The sequence below is a fragment of the Phacochoerus africanus genome, chromosome 7, assembly GCF_016906955.1.
Source record: "Phacochoerus africanus isolate WHEZ1 chromosome 7, ROS_Pafr_v1, whole genome shotgun sequence".
NCBI classification, from domain to species: Eukaryota; Metazoa; Chordata; class Mammalia; order Artiodactyla; family Suidae; genus Phacochoerus; species Phacochoerus africanus.
Window position 1 is genome coordinate 2887774 of NC_062550.1, and position 24665 is coordinate 2912438.

The 24665-nt window shown below is 57.3% G+C and overlaps 1 protein-coding gene across 1 annotated transcript in view; it reads left to right on the forward strand.

Annotated features, from left to right (window-relative positions):
- The window catches only part of CERK (ceramide kinase), a 56599-nt gene extending 35069 nt beyond the window's left edge, over positions 1-21530 (forward strand). Inside the window, exons 5-14 of the mRNA XM_047788398.1 lie at positions 3311-3436; positions 5438-5501; positions 6590-6735; positions 10503-10577; positions 11348-11500; positions 13326-13431; positions 14500-14576; positions 15174-15379; positions 17190-17398; positions 19069-21530. Of these exons, the coding sequence (XP_047644354.1) occupies positions 3311-3436; positions 5438-5501; positions 6590-6735; positions 10503-10577; positions 11348-11500; positions 13326-13431; positions 14500-14576; positions 15174-15379; positions 17190-17398; positions 19069-19141 (1235 nt within the window). The 3' untranslated portion in view covers positions 19142-21530. The remainder of the gene's footprint in view (positions 1-3310; positions 3437-5437; positions 5502-6589; positions 6736-10502; positions 10578-11347; positions 11501-13325; positions 13432-14499; positions 14577-15173; positions 15380-17189; positions 17399-19068) is intronic.
- The last annotated feature ends 3135 nt before the right edge of the window (positions 21531-24665 follow it).

Genomic DNA, 24665 nt, shown 5'->3' on the forward strand with positions numbered 1-24665 from the left:
CATCAGGAGCTTCTCAGTTTGCTTAACATGGTTTATTTTTAAGTTGATTTTTATTTTCATGTACTTATTATCTTTAGCTGCAGCTGTGGCACCTGGAAGTTCCCAGAGCAGGGACTGAACCTGCACCACAGCTGTGGCAATGCCAGCTCCTCAACCCACTGCAGCACATGGAAACATCCCCCATTTGTGTGTTTCTTCTCCATTTGTTGATTTTTGTTTTCATTTCTGTTGCACTGGGAGACTGACCGAAGAGACACGGGCACAATTTATGTAGGAGAATGTTTTGCCTATGTTCCCTGCCAGGACTTTCGTGGTGTCTTGTCTTTAAGCCTTTTCGAATTTATTTTTGTGCATGTCGGCGGGTGTGTTCTAACTTCACTGATTACAGGCAGCTTGTCCGGCTTTCCCAGCACCGCTTGACCTTTGGTCATGGTATATTCTTGCCTCCTTTGTTGGAGATCAGTTGACTGTAGGTGTGTGGGTTTATTTCCAGGCTCGATTCTGTCCATCGATCCCTATGTCTGTCTGTATGCCGTTGCCACACTATTTTGATTACTGTAGCTTTTGTCGTATTGTCTGAAGTCTGGGAGGCTTATGCCTCCTGCTTTATTCTTTTTCCTCAGGATTGTTTTGGCAATTCTGGGTCTTAGATGGTTCCATATAAATTTTCGGATTATTTTTCCAGTTCTGTGAAAAATGTCGCGGGTAATTTGATAGGAATTGCATTGAATCTGTAGATGGCTTTGGGTGGTGTGGCCCTTTTAACAATATGAACTCTTCCAGTCTAAGAATCATCTTTAATAGAAATTAATCATCTATTTCTATCAAATCATCTTTGAATCATCTCTAATTTCCTATATCAATGTTGATGGTTCTCAGCATGTAAGCCTTTTGCCTCCTTGGTCAGGTTTATTCCTAAGGTTTTTTTGGGTTTTTTTTAATGCCATTTTAAAGGGTATTATTTTTTACATTCACTTTCTGATATTTCATTATCGGTGTAAAGAAATGCAACTGATTTCTGTATGGTAACCTTGCACCCTGCTACCTTGTGGAATTCGTTTATTAGTTCTAGTAGGTTCTGTGTGGTGTCTTTGGTTTTCCATGTGTAGTATCATGTCATCTGCATATAGTGACAATTTTACCTCTTCCCTTCTGATTTGGATACCTTTTCTTTCTTTGTCTGGTCTTGTTGCCATGGCCAGGACTTCAATACTGTGTGGAATGGAGGCGGTGAAAATGGGCGTCCTTGTCTCTTTCCAGATCTGCTTAATGTTTACTCGAAGGATAACTAGATGCAGAGCAGTTCTCAGGTCCTGTGTGTGTGGCTCACACACTGAGCACCCTCGGGTAACCAGCACCCAGATGAAGAGACAGTAAGTGCTGCCAGCCTCCACTGAAGCTGACCGCCACCTGCCTTTAGCCCCCTGGGTTCGTTTTGTGCCGCCAGTGAATTGGATCACAGCACCTGCTGTTTGTCTGGCTCCTGTGAAGTTTATCCACGTCGCCATGTGTGGTGCAGGCGACTCCCTCTCAGGGCTGCGTGGGGTTCCGTGGGGTGAACGTCTGGCCATTGATGGCCTCCTGGCGCGGCTGCCGTGAGCAGTGGGGTTCTGGAATGCTCTGGCACGTGTCTCGTGGTGCACACGTGCACACCTGGGAGCAGCCCCGGGGCCAGGCCGTGGCGTGTGTGCTGATCCTCAGAGCCGGCCACGCCGCCTTCCAGACTGCAGGTTCCAGACCCGGGCCCGCAGCAGGGGCCCCAGCGCTGCTGGCCCCACACCTAACCACACGTTTAAAATTGTAGTTACTCTAGTGGGCGTTGGTCATCTTGCATCATGGGTTTAATTGGCACGTCTCTGATATCCAGTGAAGTGGAGAAATGCATTCTTAGGTCCACAGGGCACCCGGAGATCCAGCTCAGCTCTGTGACGTGTCTGTTCTGGTCCTTCGTCCATTTGCTTGCTGGGTTGTCGCCTTAGACGTGTAGAAATTCTTCACATATTTGCAGATGTGACCCCTTTATTGGGCTTCTTTAAACTGGCTGTTTGAATTCTAGATCTTGTCTCCCACTGTATGGTTGTGTTTTTACTCTCTTTGTTCAATTCTTGTGCTAAACAATCTTTTCTTTCTCTCTCTCTCTGTTGGCTGCCCCTGTGGCCTATGCAAGTTCCTGGGCCGGGGATGGAATCTGTGCCGCCACTGCGACCTGTACCCCAGCTGCAGCAACTCCAGATCCGTAGCCCACTGTGCCGGGCCACGGATGGAAACGGGTCCATAGGGACAAGCCACGTGGTTAACGCACTATGCCACCGTGGGGACTCCCTGTTCATCTTCTTAAAAATCAAAAAGCTGTGGTCAGTGTGTGTCCTGCTTAGGACATCTTTGTCTACTCCAACGCCACGATGATGTTTTCTTAAAGCTTTGTGTCTTGGAGGTCCCTCGTGGCTCAGCGGGTTAGGGATCTGGGCACATCTGAGAAGAAAAGCCTTGGGTCTCACGTTGGGCCTACGGTCCACTTGGAACGGGTGTGTGGCGCGAGGCAGGCCGTCCAGGTTCATGCCCCTTAAGCATCAGTATCTGTGTCACCCCACGCCGCGAGTAGGGAAGACTGTCCCTTCCCCGTGGTGCTGCGGTGCTGTTATTTGTTATTTATTTGTGTTATCTGTGTACAGACATTTATTAGAATTTCGCATGTCACCTCGTGTCCAATGACATTGCTAAATTCACGTATTAATTTTAAGAATTTGAGGATTCTTTTTGTAAACTGCGAATAAGGACAATTCTGTTTTTTTCCATCTTAGTTCTTGCGTATTTTTCTTTTCTTACCCTTCGCCCCGATTTGGCCTCCAGGGCGGGGGGAAGAGTCTTAAACCTGATCTCAGGGAAACTTTTCATATCTATCGGGATGTGTCTTAGGTTTTTTTTTTTTTTTTGCTTTTTTTTAGGGCCGCACCTGCAGCATATGGAGTTTCCCAGGCTGAGGGTCGAATCCGAGCTGCAGCTACCAGCCTGCGCCACAGCCACAGCCACACCAGATCTGAGCTGCCTCGGCAACCTACACCATGGCTCACGGCAGCACCAGATCCTCAACCCACGGAGCGAGGCCAGGGATCAGACCCACATCCTCCTGGAACCTAGGCGGGGCTGTTGACCACTGAGCCACAGCGGGAACCCCTGAAAAGGCTTCCTGTCAGATAGCACTGAGCAGAATTCCAGAAGCACCTCGGCTTGGTTTGGGGCGGCCCCGCGGCCCTTTGTTTTGGCCACGGCCGCCCCGGGAGACCCGCTCCCCGCTCTCGCTGTTTTGCAGCCTCCAGACCCAAGCACTTGCTGGTGTTCGTCAATCCGCTGGGGGGGAAAGGACACGGCCGGCGGGTCTACGAGAGGAAGGTGGCGCCGCTGTTCGCGCTCGCCTCCATCACCGCCGAGATCATCGGTAAGCGCGACGTCGCCGCCAAGCGGGCAGGAGGCGCCCTGACAGCGGGTGGCGCTTTGCACGCTGTCAGACGAGTCGAGCAAGGCGGCGGAGTGTTGGGGTGTTTGCACTCCGGAATGAGCAGCATGGGAAATGAGGGACGTGGACCTTTCTAGCCAGGTCTTGGCGTTGCAGGCGCACGGGAGGATCGCTAGGAGGATAGAGGGACAAAGATCGCGGGTACAGAAGAGTTTTGCGAGAGACATGAGCCTCTAGTCAGATCTAGAAATAATTTCACCAATAGGTCGCATCTTAAGAAACAGTGGGGGAGTTCCCGTTGTGGCACAGTGTGTTCAGATTCCAGCTTCAGCGGCTCAGCTTCTGCAGAGGCGCGGGTTCGATCCCTGGTCAGGATCCAGCGTTACTACAGCTATGGTCTAGGTCGAAGCTGTGGCTTGGATTCAGTCTCTGGCCTGGGAGCTTCTCTGTGCCACAGGTGTGGCCATCAAAGAAGAGAGTCAGTTCCTGTGGCTCAGCAGTAAGGAGCCTGACTAGTTTTCATGAGGATGCAGGTTCGCTCCTTGGCCTCGCTCAGTGGGTTAAGGATCCGGGGTTGCCGTGAGCTGTGCTGTAGGTCGCCGATGCGGCTCAGATCCCGCGTTGCTGTGGCTGTGGTACAGGCTGGCTGCTATAGCTCCGATTTGACCCCTAGGTTGGGAACTTCCATATGCTGCAGGTGCGGTCCTAAAAAGCGGAAAAAAAAAAAAAAAAGAAAAAAAGAGGAGACACCTGATGGGATGCCTGGTTTGCAGCAGCCCTGAGTTTCCGAGCAATTTCTCGATGCCGGGCGGTGTGGGGAGGCGACTTCTCCCCTTCAGAGCTTTGAGGGTTTCGTGTAAACTTACCCACACACCACTTGGCAGTGTGGGTCAAGAGCCTCTAAAAGGCGTGGGTTGTGCCCAGTCTTGGCGTCTTCTAAACCTTCCTAGAAAGAGTCAGCCGCATAAACTGATGTGCACAGATACCCATTGCCACGGTTGTTATAGGAACACACTGGAAACAGCTTAGGCTCCAAACCTGGAAACATGGAGACAGAATCATGGCAAATCTGGAGGAATCGTTCATAGCGCTTTCAAGTAGTCTTTATAAGAAATTTTTAATGATAAAAAAGTGATTGTGATAAAATGTTGGAAAAACAAGGACAAAATAGTGTGTGCAAGGGACTCAGTAGAGTTTTTGTTACACTGAGCACACACACTATGGATTGACTCTTTTTACATTTTGGTATATTCCTACTTTTTTTTTTTTTTTGGTCTTTTTGCCATTTCTTGGGCTACTCCCGCGGCATATGGAGGTTCCCAGGCTAGGGGTCCAATCGGAGCTGTAGCCACCGGCCTACGCCAGAGCCACAGCAACTCGGGATCCGAGCCGCATCTGCAACCTCCACCACAGCTCACGGCAACGCCGGATTGTTAACCCACTGAGCAAGGGCAGGGATCGAGCCTGCAACCTCATGGTTCCTAGTCGGATTTGTTACCCACTGCGCCACGACGGGAACTCCATGTTCCTACACTTTTAAAAGTCTCTTGCAGACTAAGGGAAAACTATAAAACAGAAGATGCAATCTCTTTCAAAAAAAAAGTTATTTGTTGGTGGAGTTCCCATGCGGTGCAGCAGGTTAAGGATCTGGCTCTGTCACTGCAGCTGCTCTGGTCGCTGCCGTGGCGTGGGTTCGATCCCTGGCCCGGGAACTTGCGCATGCCACAGGTGAGGCCAAAAAGAAAGAATACGAGGTCTTTGCTGGTAGAGTGTATCTGAGGTAGGGCCGAGTTCCCCTGAGGGCGGAGCCAGCCCTTCCCGTGAGAGGGATGTGGGTGAGATCCAAGGGCGGATCTCTTACGGGAAGCCCGCCTGAAGACTTCACGGGACCTCATGTAAAAGCGTGGTTTACGTGCCGTCTGCTTTAAGCAGGAGTCACAGATTTGAACAGAAACCACACAATGTGATGCTCTTTCCCCGCAGTGACAGAGCGCGCTAATCACGCCAAGGAGAGTTTATACGAGCTCAACATAGACAAATACGACGGGTGAGTGAGCGGCCGTCCTCTGACGACTAAGTAGCCAGTTGCAGTCAAGGGTCACCCGTCTGTCTGCGTTCCCTTCACCCCTCTCCTTACATCGCCTTTCCTCGTTGTGGACTAAACACGCGTCTCCTAGAAAATCGGAAAAGGCAGAAAAACTCGGAGTCGTAGGTTCTTGTGCTACTTGGGAAACCCCCGTTTAAAGGTTTTGTCTTCCCTTTTGTCTGTTGCCTGCGTGTCCGTCTTTTCCATGTCATTTGAAAGTATGGCATCGACGTGATTGTTTTTTGCCCCTAAATACTTGGGATGTGCTCTTACAGGCTCAGAATGCAATGGTGAGGAGTTCCCTGGTAGCTCAGTGGGTTGAGGATCCGGCGTTGTTACTGCAACCGTTTGGGGTGCTGCTATGGCGGGAGTTCGATCCCTGGCCTGGGAACTTCGTGCTGTGGCCGAAAAACCCACATGCAGTGATGGGAAATCAGCACGGATGCGATGCAGTTACCGTTTGCTGTGCTTATCCAGAGCCTGCCCCGTGTTGTTTGTTTCTCTGAAGCACACGAGCTTGGGTCCTGATTGCCTGCAGTCAGCGGTGGTGTCTCTCTGGTCCCTGTAACTTGGAGCAGATCCTCAGCCTTCTTGGGGTGGCTGCATTGTGAGGGAACGGGCAGACACTTTGCAGCACGTCCCTTGGTCTTGGGTCTGTGCGTCTCCCCTTGTGCCTCCCTCCCTGCCTTGTCTTTTTAGGGCCACAGTGCGGCATATGGAAGTTCCCAGGGGGCCACATCCGGCCACAGCAATGCGGGATCTGAGCCTCATCTGTGACTTACATGGTAGGCCGTGGCCAGAACCTGTAACCTCTGGGAGCCTGGCTGGTGGCTGTGGCGGGCGTGGGGAGGGCTGTCTCTGCAGGGCTTGGGCACAGGCCCGGCTCTAAAGAGATCTGATGCGGGAAGGGAGGAGAAACGGAGGGGTGGGGCTGCGGCGAGGGGGTCCTCGAGCCTGGGCCCCTGGGGCGACGGGGGCCGTCGGAGCACCTCGGAGCTGGCGGGGCGGGGCTGGGGGCGCCGCGGCCTCACCGCTGTGTTCCTTCGCAGCATCGTCTGTGTGGGCGGCGACGGCATGTTCAGCGAGGTCCTGCACGGCCTGGTGGGCAGGACGCAGAGGGACGCCGGCGTGGACCAGAACCACCCCCGGGCGGCGCTGGTGCCCAGCCCGCTGCGGATCGGCATCATTCCTGCGGGTACGGAGGCCGGGCCGGTGGGGGTGGGGGCGGGCGCGGGCGCGGACTCGGGTCGGGCCGCTCCTGGGCTTTCCCTGCACGGCCCTGACTTTGGCAGGGTGCTTTCATCACCGCGCCTGTCACAGGGGCCTCTGAGCCAGGGCTCCTCACCCGTTAAAGGGCCGCGACCACTGCTGCCTGTGGAAGGGGCCCTGTCCCCCTCCCCCCGCGGCGCTGAGAACCCAGCCGCTGGGGAGGTGGCTCTTTGGTGGTGGGCAGGGGCCGGGGCACTGAGTTGTCACTGCGCTCCCAGAGCACAGTCGGGGAGAAGGGGAGCAGGAGTCTCTGGAAGCAGGGCCTGGTGCCTGGAGCGAGGCCTCCGGGGGTGATGAGGTCAGGGGCTGGCCGTGGCCGTGGCCGGAGGGGTTGGCGCAGTGTGTTTTGTGTCTCTGGTTCTTTGAATAATCACCAGGTAGACGGTGAGGCAGGGCTTCGCCGACAACTCGGTGGGAGGTGGCTCCTTCCTCGCCCTGTGTCTGGGCCGTCAGGGGCCATGCACGGGTGGCGGGGACCCTGGTGGGTCAGGCTCCGGGAACATCCTCGGCCTCGGTTCTGGATGGTGCCCTTGACCAGTTTCCTGGGTGAGGATGCGGGGCGGGAGGTCGAGGTGGTGAGGTCGCCCAGAAGGGCGGGGGAGGTGGAGTTCAGAGGCCGCCCCGCCCCCGCCCCGCCCTCGCCTCGCCCCGCCCTCGCCTCGCCCCGCCCTCTCGGGGCCCCGCCCCGAAGTCTGTCTGCACTTGACTGGGCACCAACTGTGGTTCAGGGCGTCCCCTCGGTGAGTCACAGGTCCCCCAACGTTGCTTCCAGGTTTAATCCCGTATGTGCTGCTTCTGGACTACATGAATTTTGTCTGCTTTTCGTTCATTCCTCCTTCAGGCCTTTTCTCACCATTTGCCCCCATAGCACTGGTGCCTAAGACGCTAAGCTACTGAAGTGGTGACAGCACCAGAGCTCACGCGGGCCCTGCATGCTACAGCCTGGCTGGACTGAGTTGTGCGTTGTGGGATCAGGGCTTTGAGGCTCAGCAGACACACAAACAGCGTGGCATCAGAGGGTCCCCAGTAGTGGGCACAGTGCAGAGAAAACGCTGGGGCTGGGGTTTGGGCGAGTGGCTGGGAGCACTTCTTCCAAGGGGGGGCCAGGGGCCTTTCCGAGGGGCGACAGGTAGAGGGCCGGGCACAGGCCACACCAAGGGTCAGTTGGGGCAGAGGGCGATGATGGGAGCCAGCTGTGTGCTCAAGGCGAGGGGCTGGGGGGGCTGGAGAAGGGCCCTGGGTCAGGCTTGTATCTTGAGGGCTAGTGTGAGACCACCCCCCCACTCCCACCCCCTTTCCAATCTACAGCAGAAGTTGGGGTGGGGGGCAGCAGGATCCACCCCAGGCGCCAGGGGGCCTTTGCAGTGTGACACCACTACCAAGGGGCGGGAGGACGGTGGCCTGCATCTGGGACAGGGTGCTCCAGGCAGAAGGAGTGGCACGTGCAGAGGCCCTAAGGCAGGGGCAGGCTTGGCTATGGGTGGTGCTGTCAGGTCAGGTGTTGCGAGCAGGTGAGTAGGAGGCAGAGCATAGGTGGGGGGCTCGGGTGGGGGCTGGCCCCACAAAGCCAGGCTGATCACCTTCTTTAAAAATCCTGCTTTTCAGCAAACTAATCCCTGGGGTCTGTTAGAAACTCGCCATTTCATTGCCCGAAGGACGGGGAGCACGCGTCCATCGCAGGCCCGCGAATCCTCTGCTTTGTCTGTAGCTCCAAGCGCCTGCAGGTTCTGCACCATCTCACAGTCCCCGTGGAAGCCCTGGCCGTTAGTTCCTAGTGAGTGAACTCGGAAACGCGGGCCACGTCCAGCCCAGCCCCCTGGGGCAGGCGGTTTGTCTGAGGTGTGGCCCTGGCCTGACCGTCTGTCTGACCAGGAAGGCCGTCAGCCTGTCCCACAGGAAACGCCTCTGATGACGAGACGCCCTCGTTGTGACCAGTCATCAGAAGTGCAGGTGGTTGTGGTTGTAAGTTGACCGTGTGGCGGGTCAGAAATGCTGGCTTCTCCCCCCAAAACAGATCCCTACCTGAAGTTCCTTTGTAAGACTTTCAGCTTGGCTTTTGTGTCCGCTTGATACAGAGCAGTTGGATTCTTCATTTCTAGGCCCAGAAAGAAAGACTTTAAATGTCCGAAGGACATGAAACCCCTGTTTGTTCATCTCCGTTGAGGTCATTGCTGGATTTCTACTGATTAAAAGACTTCTGAGAACACAAGTTCTGTCTGAGCAAATGCAGGCGAGGCTGGGTGTCTGATCAGATGTGTCTCAAGGGCGGCTTGTGTGCCCTCGGCCGTGAGGGAGGCATGGGCTCTGGGGCAATTGCCGGAAGGTTTAGGGCCTACAGGATTCTGCCTTGGGAGCAGTTCACGTTCATTTAGTGGCTCTTCTGAAGTTGATTCTCTCAGCAACGTTTCTGCCTGTTAGGTGGGCGCCCGCAGCCAGAGGGAGTGGGGGATGGTCGGAAACCACGTGGTTTTCCCGAAATACCGTTGATTACATTTTAGGAATTAGCCCCTCCTATTAGCGTAAACACTGATTTAAACAGTTCTACTTTGGGGCTCATTTTTGGGATGAGATGGCGTTCAAGTCTTCAGATGAACACAAAAGAAAAATAGCTGTATGAGAAGTACGAGTTTGTGTGTATTCATATCTCAAGCTGGACCAGATTCTGTTCCTCTGGATGGCAAAGGCTGTCTGCCGTCCAGCGCGTCTGTCTAGAACCACGAGCTTTCAGGCTCCCTCGGACATCGCTTAGGACAGGCCTTGTGGGGTGTCTGGGGCCCGAGGGCCCAGCATCCCCCTGCCCGCGGCCGGGCCTGTGCACCTGTTCATGCTGCGGCCATTTCCTGTCGGGTCTCGGTCGTGCTGGTTGTGTGTCTGTGGGGTGAGTTATTGAGCGGTTCTGGGTCCGTCAGTTTATTCTCCACGGGTTCTGAGCTCTTCAGCACTCGCAACACGGTGTGGATTGCTGTGCCCCACCCCGAACCCACTGATCAGAGTCTCGGGCGTGGGCTGCCCCGCTATGAAGAAGCGCCTGGGAGATTCTCTGCCCCCTCAGGTGGAGGGCGGAGACCGGGGCAGGCCCCTAGCATCACCCCCGTGTCCCTGGGGTCCAGGCGCTAGCTGGGTGCTCTGAGGTCACCCCCACTTAGAGATGGGCATGGGCAGGAGTTGGCGGAGCCCTGGCCAAGCCTGTGGGGTTCAGAGCGGGGCCAGCTGGACCCTCACGCCCAGCTGCTGTGCCCCAGGACTCAGGCGGGTGGGCTCTAGGCTCGCTCCACGCACGGCAGGTCTGTGGGGCTTTTCTGCGACCTGCGTGAGCTGTTCTTGCTTCGCTGCAGCTTCCCACTGGCTACGTCTCTGCATAGAGACCCTCTGACCTCGTGGTCTGGGGCCCTGGGGCCGCTGCCCATCTTTGTAGCAGCTGGGAGTGGGGACACCATGCAGGGCGCCGAGCCGCAGGCCCCTCCCCAAGACGGGGCTCAGGAGCAGCCCCGAAAGCTCTGAGGAGCTGGCTGATATCCGGTCAAGGTCAGTCTCCGTGTTCTTGATGACTCAGCCTCAAAGATTAAATCTCGTAGGTGAGTTTTCGTCTGTCCTTTTGATGTGCTCCAGGGCCGTGGAGGAGCCCAGCACTCACGGAACCTCATGGCAGTCCTCGATTTATTTGTCACGTTAAGGCCCTTGTCCCCCTTTTAGGGTCCACAGACTGTGTGTGTTATTCGACGGTGGGCACGAACGACGCGGAAACCTCAGCTCTGCACATCATCCTGGGTAGGCATCCTCCCAGCGCTGGGCTGGCTTGCTCCCCGCGCTCCCGCGGGCGTCCACCAGCAGGACCCTGACTGCTGCCTCTTCCCTGCCGTCTCCCAGCCCAGTCCACAGGGGTGACCTGCAGAACCCTCCAGTGCTTCCCCTCCAAGTCCTGGGGGTCCCGGGCACCCTGCACCCTGGCCGGCTGTCCCCAGTGTCCCCTGCACCAGCAGGTGCCCCTCGGCCCTGACCCGTCCCCACAGAGAGCCCTGCACTCTGTCCTCCCCCCTCGGGACTCGGCCCCTCGTCACCCTGTTAGAACAGGCCTTCCTGGCTGGACCCCGTCCCTCGCCACCCCACACCGCTTGTCACACTGCACAGAGCTGTCCAGGTGCCGGCAGGGCACACGTGTGGCTTCTGGTCCTCGTCCCTGCTGGCAGTGCAGCTCGCGGCCACCCAGTCTCGGGAGGGCTGTGTTTCCAGAGGGCACGTCCGTGATTGTACCTTCTCCTCCTCCCCGAGTCCACTTTCTCTTACTTAGTGGCGTTTCGTTTCGCAGGCTTCATGGTCACGGTGTTTGTGTCCCCCCCCCCGCCCCCCCCCGCCCCACAGAACAGCTTTCCAGGCCTCTTTAGGAAAAGTGAGTCAAATGTAGTCATTTCAGCCGAGAGCAGGCGGCCCCAAGGGAGCCGACCGTGGCCTTGGCCGAGACCGCCGTCTGCGTGTCTTCGCTTTCGGGCCGCGAGCCGTCGGGCCGGCCGGGCGCTGCTAGGGGTGGCCTCTCTCCGCAGGGGACTCGCTGTCCATGGACGTGTCGTCCGTGCACCAGGGCGGCACGCTGCTGCGCTACTTCGTGTCCCTGCTGGGGTACGGCTTCTACGGGGATCTCATCAAGGACAGTGAAAAGAAGCGGTGGATGGGCCTCGTCCGCTACGACTTCTCAGGTGACCCGCTGAGGGGGCGGGGCCGCGTAGAGAGGCCCGAGGGGAGGACACGGGGGGCGATGCGGGGGGCGGCTGCTCCACGCAGCGGCGAGAACACAGGCGATGCTTGTCTGTTGAGTGCGCCGACCCCCGGGCCCGGCGCATCTCGCTTGCAAACAATTGCCGCAGACGACACCCGAGGCGACAGAGCCCCGTGAGGAGGACAGTGACACGGTTTGAAGTGTGGCGAGAATCCCTAAAGTATAACCGGGACGCGAAGTGAGCAGGTGCTGTTGAAAAAGTGGCTCGGGGCAGGGGCACCACAAGCCTTCAGTTTAAAAACAAAACAAAGCAAAAGCTCAATCTGCGAGGCCCAGTAAAATGAAAAACGGTAAATCGAGGTATCCCTGTGTAAGTTGAAGAATTCCAAACACCAGTATCTAAACACTAAAATCTTTTGGGGGAGAGAGAGAAGTAATACCTCGGTGAGCTTGACTCATTAAAAATACCTGCTTAGTCAAGTACAGTGTTGGAGTTCCCGTCGTGGCGCAGTGGTTAGCGAATCCAACTAGGAACCACCGGGTTGCGGGTTCGATCCCTGGCCTCGCCAAGTGGGTTAAGGATCCAGCGTTGCCGTGAGCTATGGTGTGGTTCACAGACGCAGCTCGGATCCGGCGTGGTTGTGGCTCTGGCGTAGGCCGGCGGCTACAGCTCCAATTCGACCCCTAGCCTGGGAACCTCCATATGCCCTGAGTGCAACCCTAAAAAAGACGAAACAATTTAAAAAATAAAAAAGTACCGTGTGGCTTTAAAATAAAAACAGAAGAGCCGCCGGAGTGGCACATGTGCGGAAACCCTGATGAGAAAGAGGTGAGATGAAGTGAAGAAAGCCAGGGGCGCTTCAGTGACCTAAGTGCCATTTTCCCAGCCACCCGGGGTCAGGCCAGCGGTTCAGGTCTCGGGCCCCCGGGAGGGCAGGCCCCACATTGCGTCCGTCCACGGGACAGGCGGATCCTGACTGGGTCCAAGGTGCCCAGCCGCATGCCAGGTGCCAGAGGAGCAGGACGGGCAGGCCCAGGTCCTGGGCTGGAGGGCAGCTGGGTCGGAGCTGAGGCCACCCCATGTGTTCTGGGCTGTGCCCTTGTCACCTTGTGCTGATGGCATGTGATGAGTGGGGCCTGGGTACTGTGTTGAAGGAGGGAGGCCCCAGTGCTGGGGGGCAGGGTCCAGTGGCCCACCGTGACACAGACGTGACCGTGGCCAGCGCCTGCCCAGCCTCTGGCTTGGGGGAGTGGGGTTGCCATTGGACACGAAGGCTAATGCAGGGTCCTGCTGTGGCCCGGACACCCTCAGGCCCTGCCCCCCATGTCCTGCTGGCCGACTTCACCAGGTTGGCACATCTGGTAGGTGTGAGGAAGGCCAGGCAGCCTTGGGGAAGCCAGCAGCACGGCAGGCCACACACTGTGGTTTGTCAGAGGGGGCGGTCACTGTGTGCTGGTTGTGCCGCGTGGCCTTTCTTCTGAGTTCTTCAGGACACCAAAGCTGTGGATGATGGGGTCACGCCTTCAGAGGGCAGGACCCAGAGGCCACCACGTCAAGACCACCAGGGGGTCACTGGTGTCAAGGGTCCCCTTTGCTGGCATAGAAGGCAGCTCTGGGGGCCAGGAACCATAGTCCCCAGGGCGGTGGGGGGCTCAGCCTGGAGCAGGAGGGGCCCCTGTGCTCCCATAGGCGCTCTGTCCCCGGGCATTTGGGGTGACCCGCGCCCGCTGCTCTGGGGAGGCTGGTGGCTCAGCCTCCTGTCCAGGGAGTGAGGCGTGTGGGGTCTCTCGTCTCGCCCTCCCAGGCCTGAAGACCTTCCTGTCGCATCACTGCTACGAGGGCACGGTGTCCTTCCTCCCGGCGCAGCACGCTGTGGGCTCTCCCAGGGACAGGAAGCCCTGCCGGGCGGGGTAAGCACGGTCTCGTGGGTTTCCGCTCAGTGATGGGGGTGAGCCGGGCTGTCCACATTTGCTTCTGTCGGGACTTGCCGTGTAGATGGGAGATGCCCGTTTAGCGTGGCCAGTGTCATGCCTGAGGTCCCAGTACCCTGGAGGACTTCCTGCCGTGGCCCAGGGTCAACCTGGTGGCAGGCTCCCGTCACCCTGTCTGCTCCAGCGGGGAGTCCACGGGCCCCCCTGCTGGGGGATCTGAAGTGAAAAACACGTGTCAGAAGTGGTGAAGACGAGTCCCTTTACGGACAGCTCTGCGCGCCTGCGGGGCGTCCAGCAGGCTGTGACTCCGCCAGGTGGGGGCCGGGGCCAAGGGCGGGGCTGAGGCTGAGCTGACATTTCTACAGACGCACAGGTGACAAGTGGCGGTGCCTTTTCCACCCTGGGAGCCCCCAGCGTGCCCTGCAGCACGTGCCCGGTTTCAAGCAGAGCCTGGAGTGGAGGTTAAAATCAGTCGCCCTCTGCCCCACGCCCGCTGGCGGCCGTCTTGTCCCTACTCCGGGGTCTGAGGATGCAGAGAGGCTCTGGGGCTTTGATGGACTCGAGGTCTTCCGTCCCCCGGTCCTTGCCCTGTTTAAGTCAAGAATTTGAGGTCGCGAAAGTGAGTGGTCAGAGGCCCGGCCGCTGACTCAGCGGCTGACAAAGCTCATTCCGCCGGCGGGGCCCCTGGCCTGCCTGATGGCACGCGTCCCGTGGGGCCCCGGACCTGTCACAGGGACGGAAACAAAGTCTCAGGCCGGGGTGCACTGCGGGGACCTGCAACTCATGGCTTGTCCGCACTGGTGCCACGCAGGCTCCCCGGACGGCCGGCCTCGTGGGACGCGCCTTGCTTTTTGTAACATCGGTGCATTTTCGAGTAGGACATGTTGTCTGTGTCATTTTCAGAAGTGGATCGGGTCCTGAGAACTTACTGTGTAAACGCGATGTTTTTAAGTGAGGCTTTCGAAACGGGGCTCCTTTACGGGAGCTGAGCGGACGCGGGGTTCATCCTGCGCTTTGACGTCCTGGGGGGCCCTTCTTCTCCTCCAGGTGCTTCGTTTGCAGGCAGAGCCGGCAGCAGCTGGAGGAGGAGCAGAAGAGGTCGCTGTACGGCTTGGAGAGCACAGGTACCGCCCGGGGTCCCCCCGCCCCGCTGCCTCCCCCACGTCTTTGTGCACCTGCTTCCTCTAGCTCCAGGCAGTGCACGCGGTGTCTTTGCCAGGCTCCGGGAAGAGCAGGTTTTGTGGGAGTGCCCACCTTGCCACGGTCCCCTGAGTCGCCGCTGTGGCGCCAGCCAGCTAGGGTGCTCTAGAGCTGGGGTCAGTGAGTGGTTGGTTAAGGGCTTGGGCTCAGCAGTGCTCCAGAATCTTCTTGTGGGTGCCAAAATTTGAGTTTTATGTCCCTATCACACGTCACAGAATACTTTTCTTCTTTTGATGTTTTTTTCCAACCATTTAAAAATGTGGAAGTTATTCTTGGCTCACAAGCCACACGAGACCAGGTGATGGGCCAGATTTGGTGACCCCTGCTCTAACCTGTCCAGAAGTGCCCTCGGCCCGGCCTCTCGGGAGGTGACCTCTGGGCAGGGCAGTCGGTCTCCTGTGTCGACGAGGAGAGGCCGACTGCATGGCACGTTGGCAGAGACCCCGTGCCCGTCCCGTCGGGACGCCTGCCTGCCCGGCTAGCATTTAAGGTGCGCTCTGCTGTGTTGCTTGGTGCTTCAGAGGAGGTGGAAGAGTGGAAAGTCATCTGCGGGCAGTTCCTGGCCATCAACGCCACCAACATGTCCTGCGCGTGTCCCCGGAGCCCCAGGGGCCTCTCGCCGGCCGCCCACCTGGGGGACGGGTCGTCCGACCTCATCCTCATCCGGAAGTGCTCCAGGTTCAACTTCCTGAGGTTCCTTGTCAGGCACACCAACCAGGGGGACCAGGTGAGTGGGTGCTGCCTCTACGTGGCCCGCGTCGGCGGGGACTCCCCGATCTCTGCCTTGCAGGATCCGCGAGGAGTTCAGGTGGAAGGAGGGTGGACTTTTCTATTCACATTTCACCCATTTTATTATTATTATTATCATTATCATCATCTTGTCTTTTTCGGGCCGCACCTGCGGCATGTGGAGGTTCCCAGGTCAGAGGTCGAATCGAGCTGCAGCTGCCGCCCTACACCACAGCCACAGCAACGCCAGATCCTTAACCCACTGAGCAAGGCCAGGGATCGAACCCACAACCTCATGGGTGTTAGTCGAGTTCGTTCACTGCTGAGCCACGATAGGAATGCTGACATTTCACCTTTTTAAAACTCAGTCCTAGTTAGTCCTTATCTAAAATCTCATTACAAAATACAAAGTCAGAGTTCCCGCCATGGTGCAGCAGAAACAAATCCGACGAGGAACCATGAGGGTGCAGGTTTGATCCCTGGCCTCATTCAGTGGGTTAAGGATCCGGCATTGCTGTGAGCTGCGGTGTAGGTCACAGACATGGCTCGGATCTGGTGTTGCTGTGGCTGGGGTGTAGGCCGGCGGCTACAGCTCCGATTGGACCCCTAGCCTGGGAACCTCCGTATGCCGCAGGTGCGGCCCTAAAAGGACAAAAGACGAAAAAAAAAAATACAATGTCAAAGATAAATGGGCCTTGGGCACAGACATCAGGAGGTGGGAAGGTCCCCTTGGGTTCTCCTGTTGTTTCTCTTCCTATTTAAAACAGAACAGAGTGATGCAGTGAAATTTCACATTGCCCCTGAGGTTGCTTAGAACAAAAGCTTTTGGCTTCTGGAAAGGGGTTCCATGGAGACCTTTCCAGCAAGTCTTTCCTTAGTCACTGGCATCCTTGTAGTGACACGGGGGAGACCCCGAGTCTAACAAAACCCACTTAAGTGCAGCTGTTGGTCAGTCTCTGATTTTAGTAACATTTGTGATTTTTTTACTCAAAAACAATTTTTTTTCTTGTCTTTTGTCTTTTTAGGGCAGCACCCGCAGCATATGGAGGTTCCCAGGCTAGGGGTTTAATTGGAGCTCTTGCTGCCGGGCTATGCCAGAGCCACAGCAACACCAGATCTACTGCCTACACCACAGCTCACGGCAACGCCGGATCCTTAACCCACTGAGTGAGGGCAGGGATCGAACCCGCAACCTCACGGTTCCTCGTCGGATTCATTTCCACTGCACCAAGATGGGAACTCCCTCAAGTTGTTTTTAAGATCCAGTCCAGTAGAGTTTGTATGTGGCCTTTTAAACAGTGCTTGTCAAAAAGGTAAAGAATTGTACACGTCACTGCTGAGGACCTACAGAATCCTAAGTGTCATTGACTGTGGATGAGACCAGGCTTTAAGAGTCGTGGTGGGAGTTTCCGTGTGGCTCTACAGAAACGAACCCGACTAGTATCCGTGAGGATGCAGGTTCAATCCCTGGCCTCACTCCGTGGGTTAAGGATCTAGTATTACCATGAGCTGTGGGGTAGGCTGCAGATGTGGCTTGGGTCTGGCGTTTCGGTGGCTGTGGTGCAGGCCGGCAGCTGCAGCTCTGATTCAACTCCTAGCCTGGGAACGTCCATGTGTAGTGGGTGTGGCCCTGAAAAGACAAAAACCAAAAGCCAAACAAACAGAGTCGTGGTGGTGAGACATGGTGATGACATGGTGACGTCTCTGGCCCCCGGGGCTGTGGGGTGAGCAGCTGGGAGCTGGGGGGCCGGCCCCACCCTGACACAGCCCCTCTGAGACACGGTCCCCGCTTTGCTGTCTCCTGCTAGTTCGACTTCACTTTCGTTGAAGTCTATCGCGTCAAGAAGTTCCAGTTTGTGTCCAAGACCGCGGGGGATGAGGACAGCAGCGTTGAGGGGCGCGGGAAGAAGCGGTTTGGGCAGCTCTGCAGCGACCACCCGCCGTGCAGCTGCGCCGCCTCGAGCAGCTCCTGGAACTGCGACGGGGAGGTTCTCCATAGCTCTGCCGTCGAGGTCAGGTGAGGTCGAGGTCCCCAGGTGAACACCCCCCCTTTTGGAAAGACGCCAGGGTGTTCCTCTTGCAGGTTTTGAAGCCCCTCAACTTCATTTTTCTGGACCCCAGCACTGGTCCTCTCTCCCTGGTCTCCTGATTAAGCAAGCCAACCGCCTTTGTGGGTGAGCGCTCCCCAAGTCCTTGCCCCGAGGAGCCCAGCCCACAGCCGCGCTGGGGTCCACGCACCAGGCCCCCTCCGGCCCGAACCTGCTGGGCCCGTTGTATTGGACTTGGGAATCCGAACTCTGAGTCTATGTGCTACTGAGCACAGGAAATAGTGCCCAGAAAGACACGGTAAAAGAAGGTGTGGTCTTGAGAAAGGTGTGGGTGCAAGAGTTGCAGAGATGGGGGAGAAGTGTAAGGTTCTAGAAGGTCTGTCCTGCGGGAAATGTCTTTAGGGTCTGGGTCCACTCTAAGGAAAGCAACCTGGACCCTCACTGCCGTTAGCACAGTGGGCGTTGGGTGGGAAGAGGCCGGAGTGAGCGCCTGTAGCCCCCCCACCCCCCGCCGTGCGTGGGAGATGGGTGAGGGGCAAACCCTCCCGTGTTTTGGGGCAGCGCGTGTATCCCGGTCTACGATCCCCTACTTTTTTTTTTTGGCCGCTCCCTCGGAAGTTCCCAGGCCAGGGATAGAACCTGCACCACGGCAGTGACAAAGCTGGTTTCTTAACCCACGTCCCCACCTGGGAACTCTTGTAATCCCCCACTTAGAATGGCTTCCCAACCCACCAGCGCCTGGGCCCAGTGGTAGGTCGTCTTCCCACTAATGTCCCAATAAAGCCGCAAGTGGCAGCATCTCAAATCCCGCCCCCGCCGCCGGAGTCGGCGACTCCCTGTTCTTGCGGCCAGGATGCAGTCAGTGTGGCAGTGACCGCCCAGCTCACGTCTAGCTAGGAACCTGCGATGGCTCCAAGGTCGCAGGAAACCCGCCCGCCAGTCCTGCGGGCAGGACTTCACCTCTGTAGACTCACAAGCTCGGGAAAGGGAGTTATTGTTAATGCTGACTCGTGAGGTTCTGAAAACCCGCAGAGGCGCTCTTGTGAAATACATGCTGCATAACCTGACGATCGGTGCGGCGCCTTGAATAGGGAGACCCTTCGTCGTGGGGTTTTATTACTAAACCTCTCCAAGGAGGTCCTGACATCATTAATAAAGCAGGGAGGTGGCACTGCTGCTGGCACCCAGAGCCCACGCTGCCCTCTGAGCCCTTCCCCCCACTGGCCGCCGCCCTGGGGCTGTTGTGGGAAGTGGGGGTCCCTCGGCTCCGGCAGCGGTGGGGCCGCTTGTCTGCGCAGTTCCCGTGGCTCCTGGCACTCGGGGTCGCCCTTCATGGGGTCCTCCCCACGCCCCGCGGGCTCGGGCCTGATGAGACCGAGGGAGGGAGGGGCCTGTGGGTTTGTCACGCTGCTTGCGGCGGGGCGCTGGGATTAGGGCCGGGGCTGCCAATTCCCGGGTTCCACGTGGCCCTTACGGAAAAGGTTTCTCGGGAGTGTAAGGGGTCCCTCTGCGCCCCCGACCTGTCGCTGCCGGGTGGGATGGAGACGGCGCAGCAAGGCCCACTGCGCCCTGGGCCAGCTGTGGGGCCACGAGTTGGGGGACACGTCGTGGGGCTGAGTGGGGCCCTTTGTCTCTGCAGGGTCCACTGCCAGCTGGTCCGGCTCTTTGCCCGCGGAATCGAGGAGCCGCCCAGGCGGGAATGGCACAGCTGAGACGCCGCCACGCATGAGCCACCTCCTCGCCGGGCTCGGGAAGTGTGGGAATTATTTAAGAAAATGACTACAGACCAATTATGTTGCTATACATTTAAATTTAGAAATTTATTTTTGATAGTTAAATCTCGATTTTAGAAAGAAAATACCTTTTGTCGGCAGCTTTGTGGGCGTACCTGGCATCTTCAGTTCTGCGGGAACCTGTGTGCTGCGTTTCCCATGGCTCACCCTCAGCAGACGGTAGCTGCTGCGGGAAGCGGGTGCTGGCTTCTTCGGTTTCAACCGCGCCCGGCCGTGCAGATCTAAAAACGGCCCCCGTGCCTCTATTGCAGTCCTCTTAGGGACAGCACCACGGGAGCGCGTGCCATCACAGCTGTGCCATCTGGTTGCGTGGTGTACTCAGGGGCCCCTGATCTGCTTTACAAGGCTTTCTCTGTGGCAGCCTGTGGTCAGGTTCTGGCAAGTAGATGACACTCCCGGCTTCCTATGACCTGCGTTCTAACGTGTGGTTAAGGCGCTGCTCCCGGACCCTTTCTGCCCCATGCAACTACGGCCCTGCTTTAAGGGACACCTCAGAGTAGCCTGTTCTGGTGCGGGAGAGGCCCGAGAGCAGTGCCACTGCGTCCTGGGGCATCTCAGTGCTTGCTTTCATCACACCAGGGATTCTAGACAATCCAGCTGGCAGCAGGAACACGCCGGGAGCCCTGGAAACTGGCCGCTTGTGAAGCCCTGGTGTGTGTTTACGCTGAGAACACACGTGTGCTGTCTCGGGACACAGGCGGATGGCGTAGCTGGGTCCGGGGGTGGGTGGGTGGCCGGGGGCAGCCGGCGTAGCCGGGATAAAGCTCCTTTGTCCCCTGTGTTGACCTCCGTCAGAGCCCCCGACCCCCGGTGGTGGGGGTTCCCTCGCCCTAGGGTCTCCTTGGCTGCAGCCCCGGAGCCCATGCCTGGTCCGGGTTTGTTCCTCTGTCTTCATGCCCGTTTCTGTGTATTTATCGAAAGTTGTGTCCTTTAAACCAGTAGAGGATAGACCGTGTCCTCGCCGTCAGTGCTGTGGTTTGTCTTCTGCTCAGGCGCTGGGGCCACCGGTCCCAGGGGCTCCTCGCCTCGTGTTGGTGCACGTGTGCGGGAGACACGTCTGAAACAGCTGTGTCTGAAAGGGAAGAGGGTGCACCTTAAACTTGAATTTGTGATGAGGGCGTCTGCCTGGAACGAGGGGCAGGTTGAGGGGCTGTGGGTTCTTCGCACGGTTGTCGGTCCCGTCTGCATCTAACAGACGTTGTGTGTTTTGGGAATTCATTCGCAGTGATTTTTTTTTTCTTTTTCTTTTTTGGCCGCCCTGGGGCATGTGGAGTTCCCCGGCCAGGGATCAGATACGAGATGCAGTTGCGACTTACGCCACATCTGCGGCAGCCCTGGATCCTTAACCCATGGTGCCCGGGAGGCTGGGGATCGACCCTGCGTCCCGGAGCTGCAAGCGATGCCACCGATGCCATTGCACCACAGCGGGAACTCTGTTTGCAGTGATTTCTGTTTCGAAGTTTGAAACTTCCTCTTCCATCATGCGGTTGCACCCACGTCCGGCGAAAGGCAGCTTCAGCAGCAGTTTGTGAATCGACCCTGTTGTTAAATAATGGTGCGGGTCCAATGGTTTGACAAGTGGCGGGTGACCGGAAAGCCCGGGGCTGAGAGGAAAGTCCATGTGTCATTTGTCTCACTGTTTGCCCTGCGGGGTCGGGGGGGTGCAAAAGGGGCGAGACTGGACTGCGGCTCCCCTCGGGGGCGGCTCGGGCTGGGCGGTGCCCTGGAATGAACGGTGCTGCTTCCCGAGGTCCCCCAGGGAGCCTCCATCCGCATCGTCCCCGGAAACGTCTCCCACCGGGTCTGCCCTCAGAGCCTCTGCAATTCTCGCAAAGCACTCCCGGCCGGAGGGGGAGGCTGCGATGCCAGCAGGAGACCCAGCCCCCGCCCCGCGGTCCTGGCACTGTGCCACCCCCACCCCCGGGCGCTGCGCATGACCCGACCTGGGCCCAGAGCACCCTCGGGACCTCCCCTCGCTGGGACCCTGGGCAGAGCACCCGCGAGGCTGCGCTGTGACGGCCGAGGGCAAGAGGAGACCTGCCGGCTGGATGGGGAAGCCTCGATCCGTAAGAAGCCGCGTCTGGGCTTTTCCTTCCTTCGTGGCTCGTGGGTCAGGCGCGGACTTTCTGGTTATCGCGCCTGAGGTCTGGGCCTCTGGCTCTGGCTTTCCTGGATCCCGTGTCCCTGGCCCTGTGGGGGGAAAGGTGGCTTCATTCCCTTTCTAATCTTGCTGGCTTCAAGATTAGAGAATGACAGATTTGCTCTGAGATGTTTGAGAAGACAAATAAAGTTGTTACTTTGGGCAGAATTTGGCTTTTTTTTTTTCTTCTCTCTTACACATTCCTGTTATTTTCAAAGCAGAAGATTTTTTTGTGAAAACACGTACAATTTAAAGAACAAGAGAATAAGAGTAAAACAGTGGTACATATTTACCATCCGTGCCAAGAAACTGGACTTGGCCCCCGTGCTGCCCGTGCTCCATTCTGGACGGAGCCTCCCCGTCCCCACCGAGGAGGTAACTACTGTTTAAAAACGTGAGTGTATGTTTCCCTTTGCTTTACCCACGTGTGGGGACCAGAACACGGCCTCCCACAAACACGGCGTGGGGCCTGTTTTGAGCTGAAGGCAGTGAAGCACCAGCAAAAGCAGAAAGAGCCCCCTGCCCCCTCCGCTGCCTGGAAGGCCGTGGCTTCCCCTTGTGAAGGTGTCCCTTCCGTCCTGTGCCACCTTCGTCACCGGAGGCAGAAAGTCAGCACTGAAATGGGTCTGCGCAGACCCCCCTCAATAAAACAACCCTTCTCTTCCAGTCGTTTCCCCCAGCGAGATTCCCTGATAAATTAATTTTCACCCCGGAAGCCCAGGCTCCCTTATTGCCCATTGTTAAAATGGCATAGAATGCCCTAGGGCCAACCACCTCTTGGGGGTGGCCACTGCTTCTCTACAGAGGCCTCCAGAACTACAAAACATGGAAATATTTGCATTAAATAAAAATCATACGCCTTTTCTTTTTTAAATTATTATTTTTGTCTTTTTAGGGTTGCACTCGTGGCATATGGAAGTTCCCAGCCTAGGGGTCGAATTGGAGGTGCAGCTGCCGGCCTGTGCTACAGCCACAGCAACGCGGGATCCAAGCCTTGTCTGCGACCTACGCCACAGCTCACGGCAATGCCAGATCCTTAAGCCCACTGAGCAAGGGGATTGAACCTGTGTCCTCATGGATATTTGGGTTCATTACCGCTGAGCCACGGTGGGAATGTCCTGTTTGCCTTTTCTTCTAATTTGCTTTTTGTTCATTTAATTTACAGGCTCCAGGAACTGAACCTAAGAGGGTAGGATAAGGTTTTTTTTTTCCCCTTTCCCTACATGTTGGTTTATATTCTCAGTATATTGAGTTTTGCAGATTTTTCTCTTGATATAAAAGCATCAATCATACTGTGTCATTTTCTGTGACATGTTTCATTCTCATTGTTTCGGGAAGACATTTTCGGCATGAAGCTGAATTTTCCAGTCTATGACCAGTACATATATTTCCATCTATAAAGGTCCTCACTCTTTTTTTTTTCTTTTCTTTTGGCCACACCAGTGGCATACGGAAGTTCCTGGACCGTGGGTCAAACCCGCACCATGGCAGCCACGTGAGCCGATCGGTGACAGCACTGTGTCCTTGACCCACTGTGCCGCAAGGAAACTATTCGTTCACGTCTTTTAATACAGGTTTATAATTTTCCCCTACGTCTCAATCTCGTTTAGATTGTTCTTTAAACCTTCATATTTTAAGGCTGTTATCCTTTAAAAGTTTTGTTATTACACAGAAATGTACCTGGTCCGTGTCAGAGTATACCCCAAAACTCACCTCTTGGTTGTCTCTGGAGTGGGGGTGGGGCTCGCTCTCATCACACATCTCTCGAGCATCCTTCCGCACAATCTTGCTGCTGCTGTGATGCTGGCCTTTGATGGTGCAGGACACTGGGCCCCAAGGGGGAAGGGCAGCCATTCCGGTGTGTCTTGGGGGGCAGATTTCAGGGAGCTGGGTGGCTTTCCCCAGCACACCTACCCAGGCTGGTCTTCTGGGTCCTTCGTTCTGCACGAGGCTTTGGCTCACGAGCAGCAGCCGCTCCGCAGCTGCCTGTGCCCCTCAGGGGTCCGCTTTACCCCTTCAGAGCCAACCCCTCGCCCCCGCCTCTGTCACAGCAAGTACCTCTGGCGTTGGCTCTGCCCCTTGGTCACGGAGGGTGGCCGGTGTTGGTCACAGCCCTTGGCTGACCGTGGTCCTTGCTCAGCCCGTGGCCTTATTTACATTCGCCAAGGCCACGCACCACGTGCTTGCTGCGCGCCAGGCCCTCAGTGCCCCAAAGAGAACGTTCTTGTCCCCAGGTTCCCCCTGCCCTGTGGGGGCGGCTCCTGTGCTTTGCAGCCGGAGTGAGGGCTCCTGCTGTGCTCAGGCTGCACTGCCCTGAGAACAATGGCCCGGCTGCTGCGGGGGCACCACGGGGCACCTTCCGTTGTCCCACGGATCCCCAGGTAAAGCTGGGGGAGGCCCCCCCCACCCCGAGCCCTGCTGAGAAAAGCCCAACACGAAGCGCCCAGGGGAAGCCACGTGCTCCGAGAAAAGGTTATCGCGGGTGGTGACCAGGCACCTGGTGCCACCTGATTGACACGTTAATGAAATGTCTCTAAAGAGGCAATTTGGGGCTGTTACCTGGGCAGCTCCATCTGCACAGTGGGCAGGGGCCTGTGCCCTCCAGGAAGCAGGTGTTGCCGTGGGCAAGGGCTGGCCACTGGGCTGGCCCTGGGGGGCTGGGGACTCCCATGGGCTACTGGGGAAGAGCGGGTGGGGGCCGAGTGGACACTTCGGCGGGGGGAGGGGGGCAGGGCTTGGGAGGTTTGTTTTAGCTACAAAATCACAGCTAGAGACTCAGCGGGGAGGAGCCTTGGACGTGTGCCTGGTTCCCCAGGGACTGCTGCCCATCACCGCTTTGTCCCAGCCCCTAGGACCGCGCTGGTGGTGGACGGATGTGGTACCGAGTTCAGCCCCCGACAGCAGCACTGGCCCACTGGACCTGGTTTCTCATCCGGCTCTGGCCACTCCCAAGGGACCTGGGCTGGCCTCGGGGTGCAGGAGGCTGGGGCCTTGGGTGTCCCCAGCACAGGGTCAGTGTGCCGCCCTGGTGGTGTCACAAGCCGGGCAGGCTCCTGCGTCCTTTGTCCAGTGTCAGCAATGGGACCAGCTGAGCCACAAGTGCCACCAAGGCTCCTCAGCCTCAGAGCTGGGGGCGCAGCCACACCTGGTCCCAGAGATGCCTACAGCCCCTCAGGAGAGGCGCCTCTAGGCGGCATGAGGCTCTTACCCTCAACTGGAAGCACTGCTTTTTGCCCCAACTCTGAGCTCGCCTGACCCCCACGGGTGATGGTGCCCCCTGCAGCCAGCCGCCAGCCCTCATGG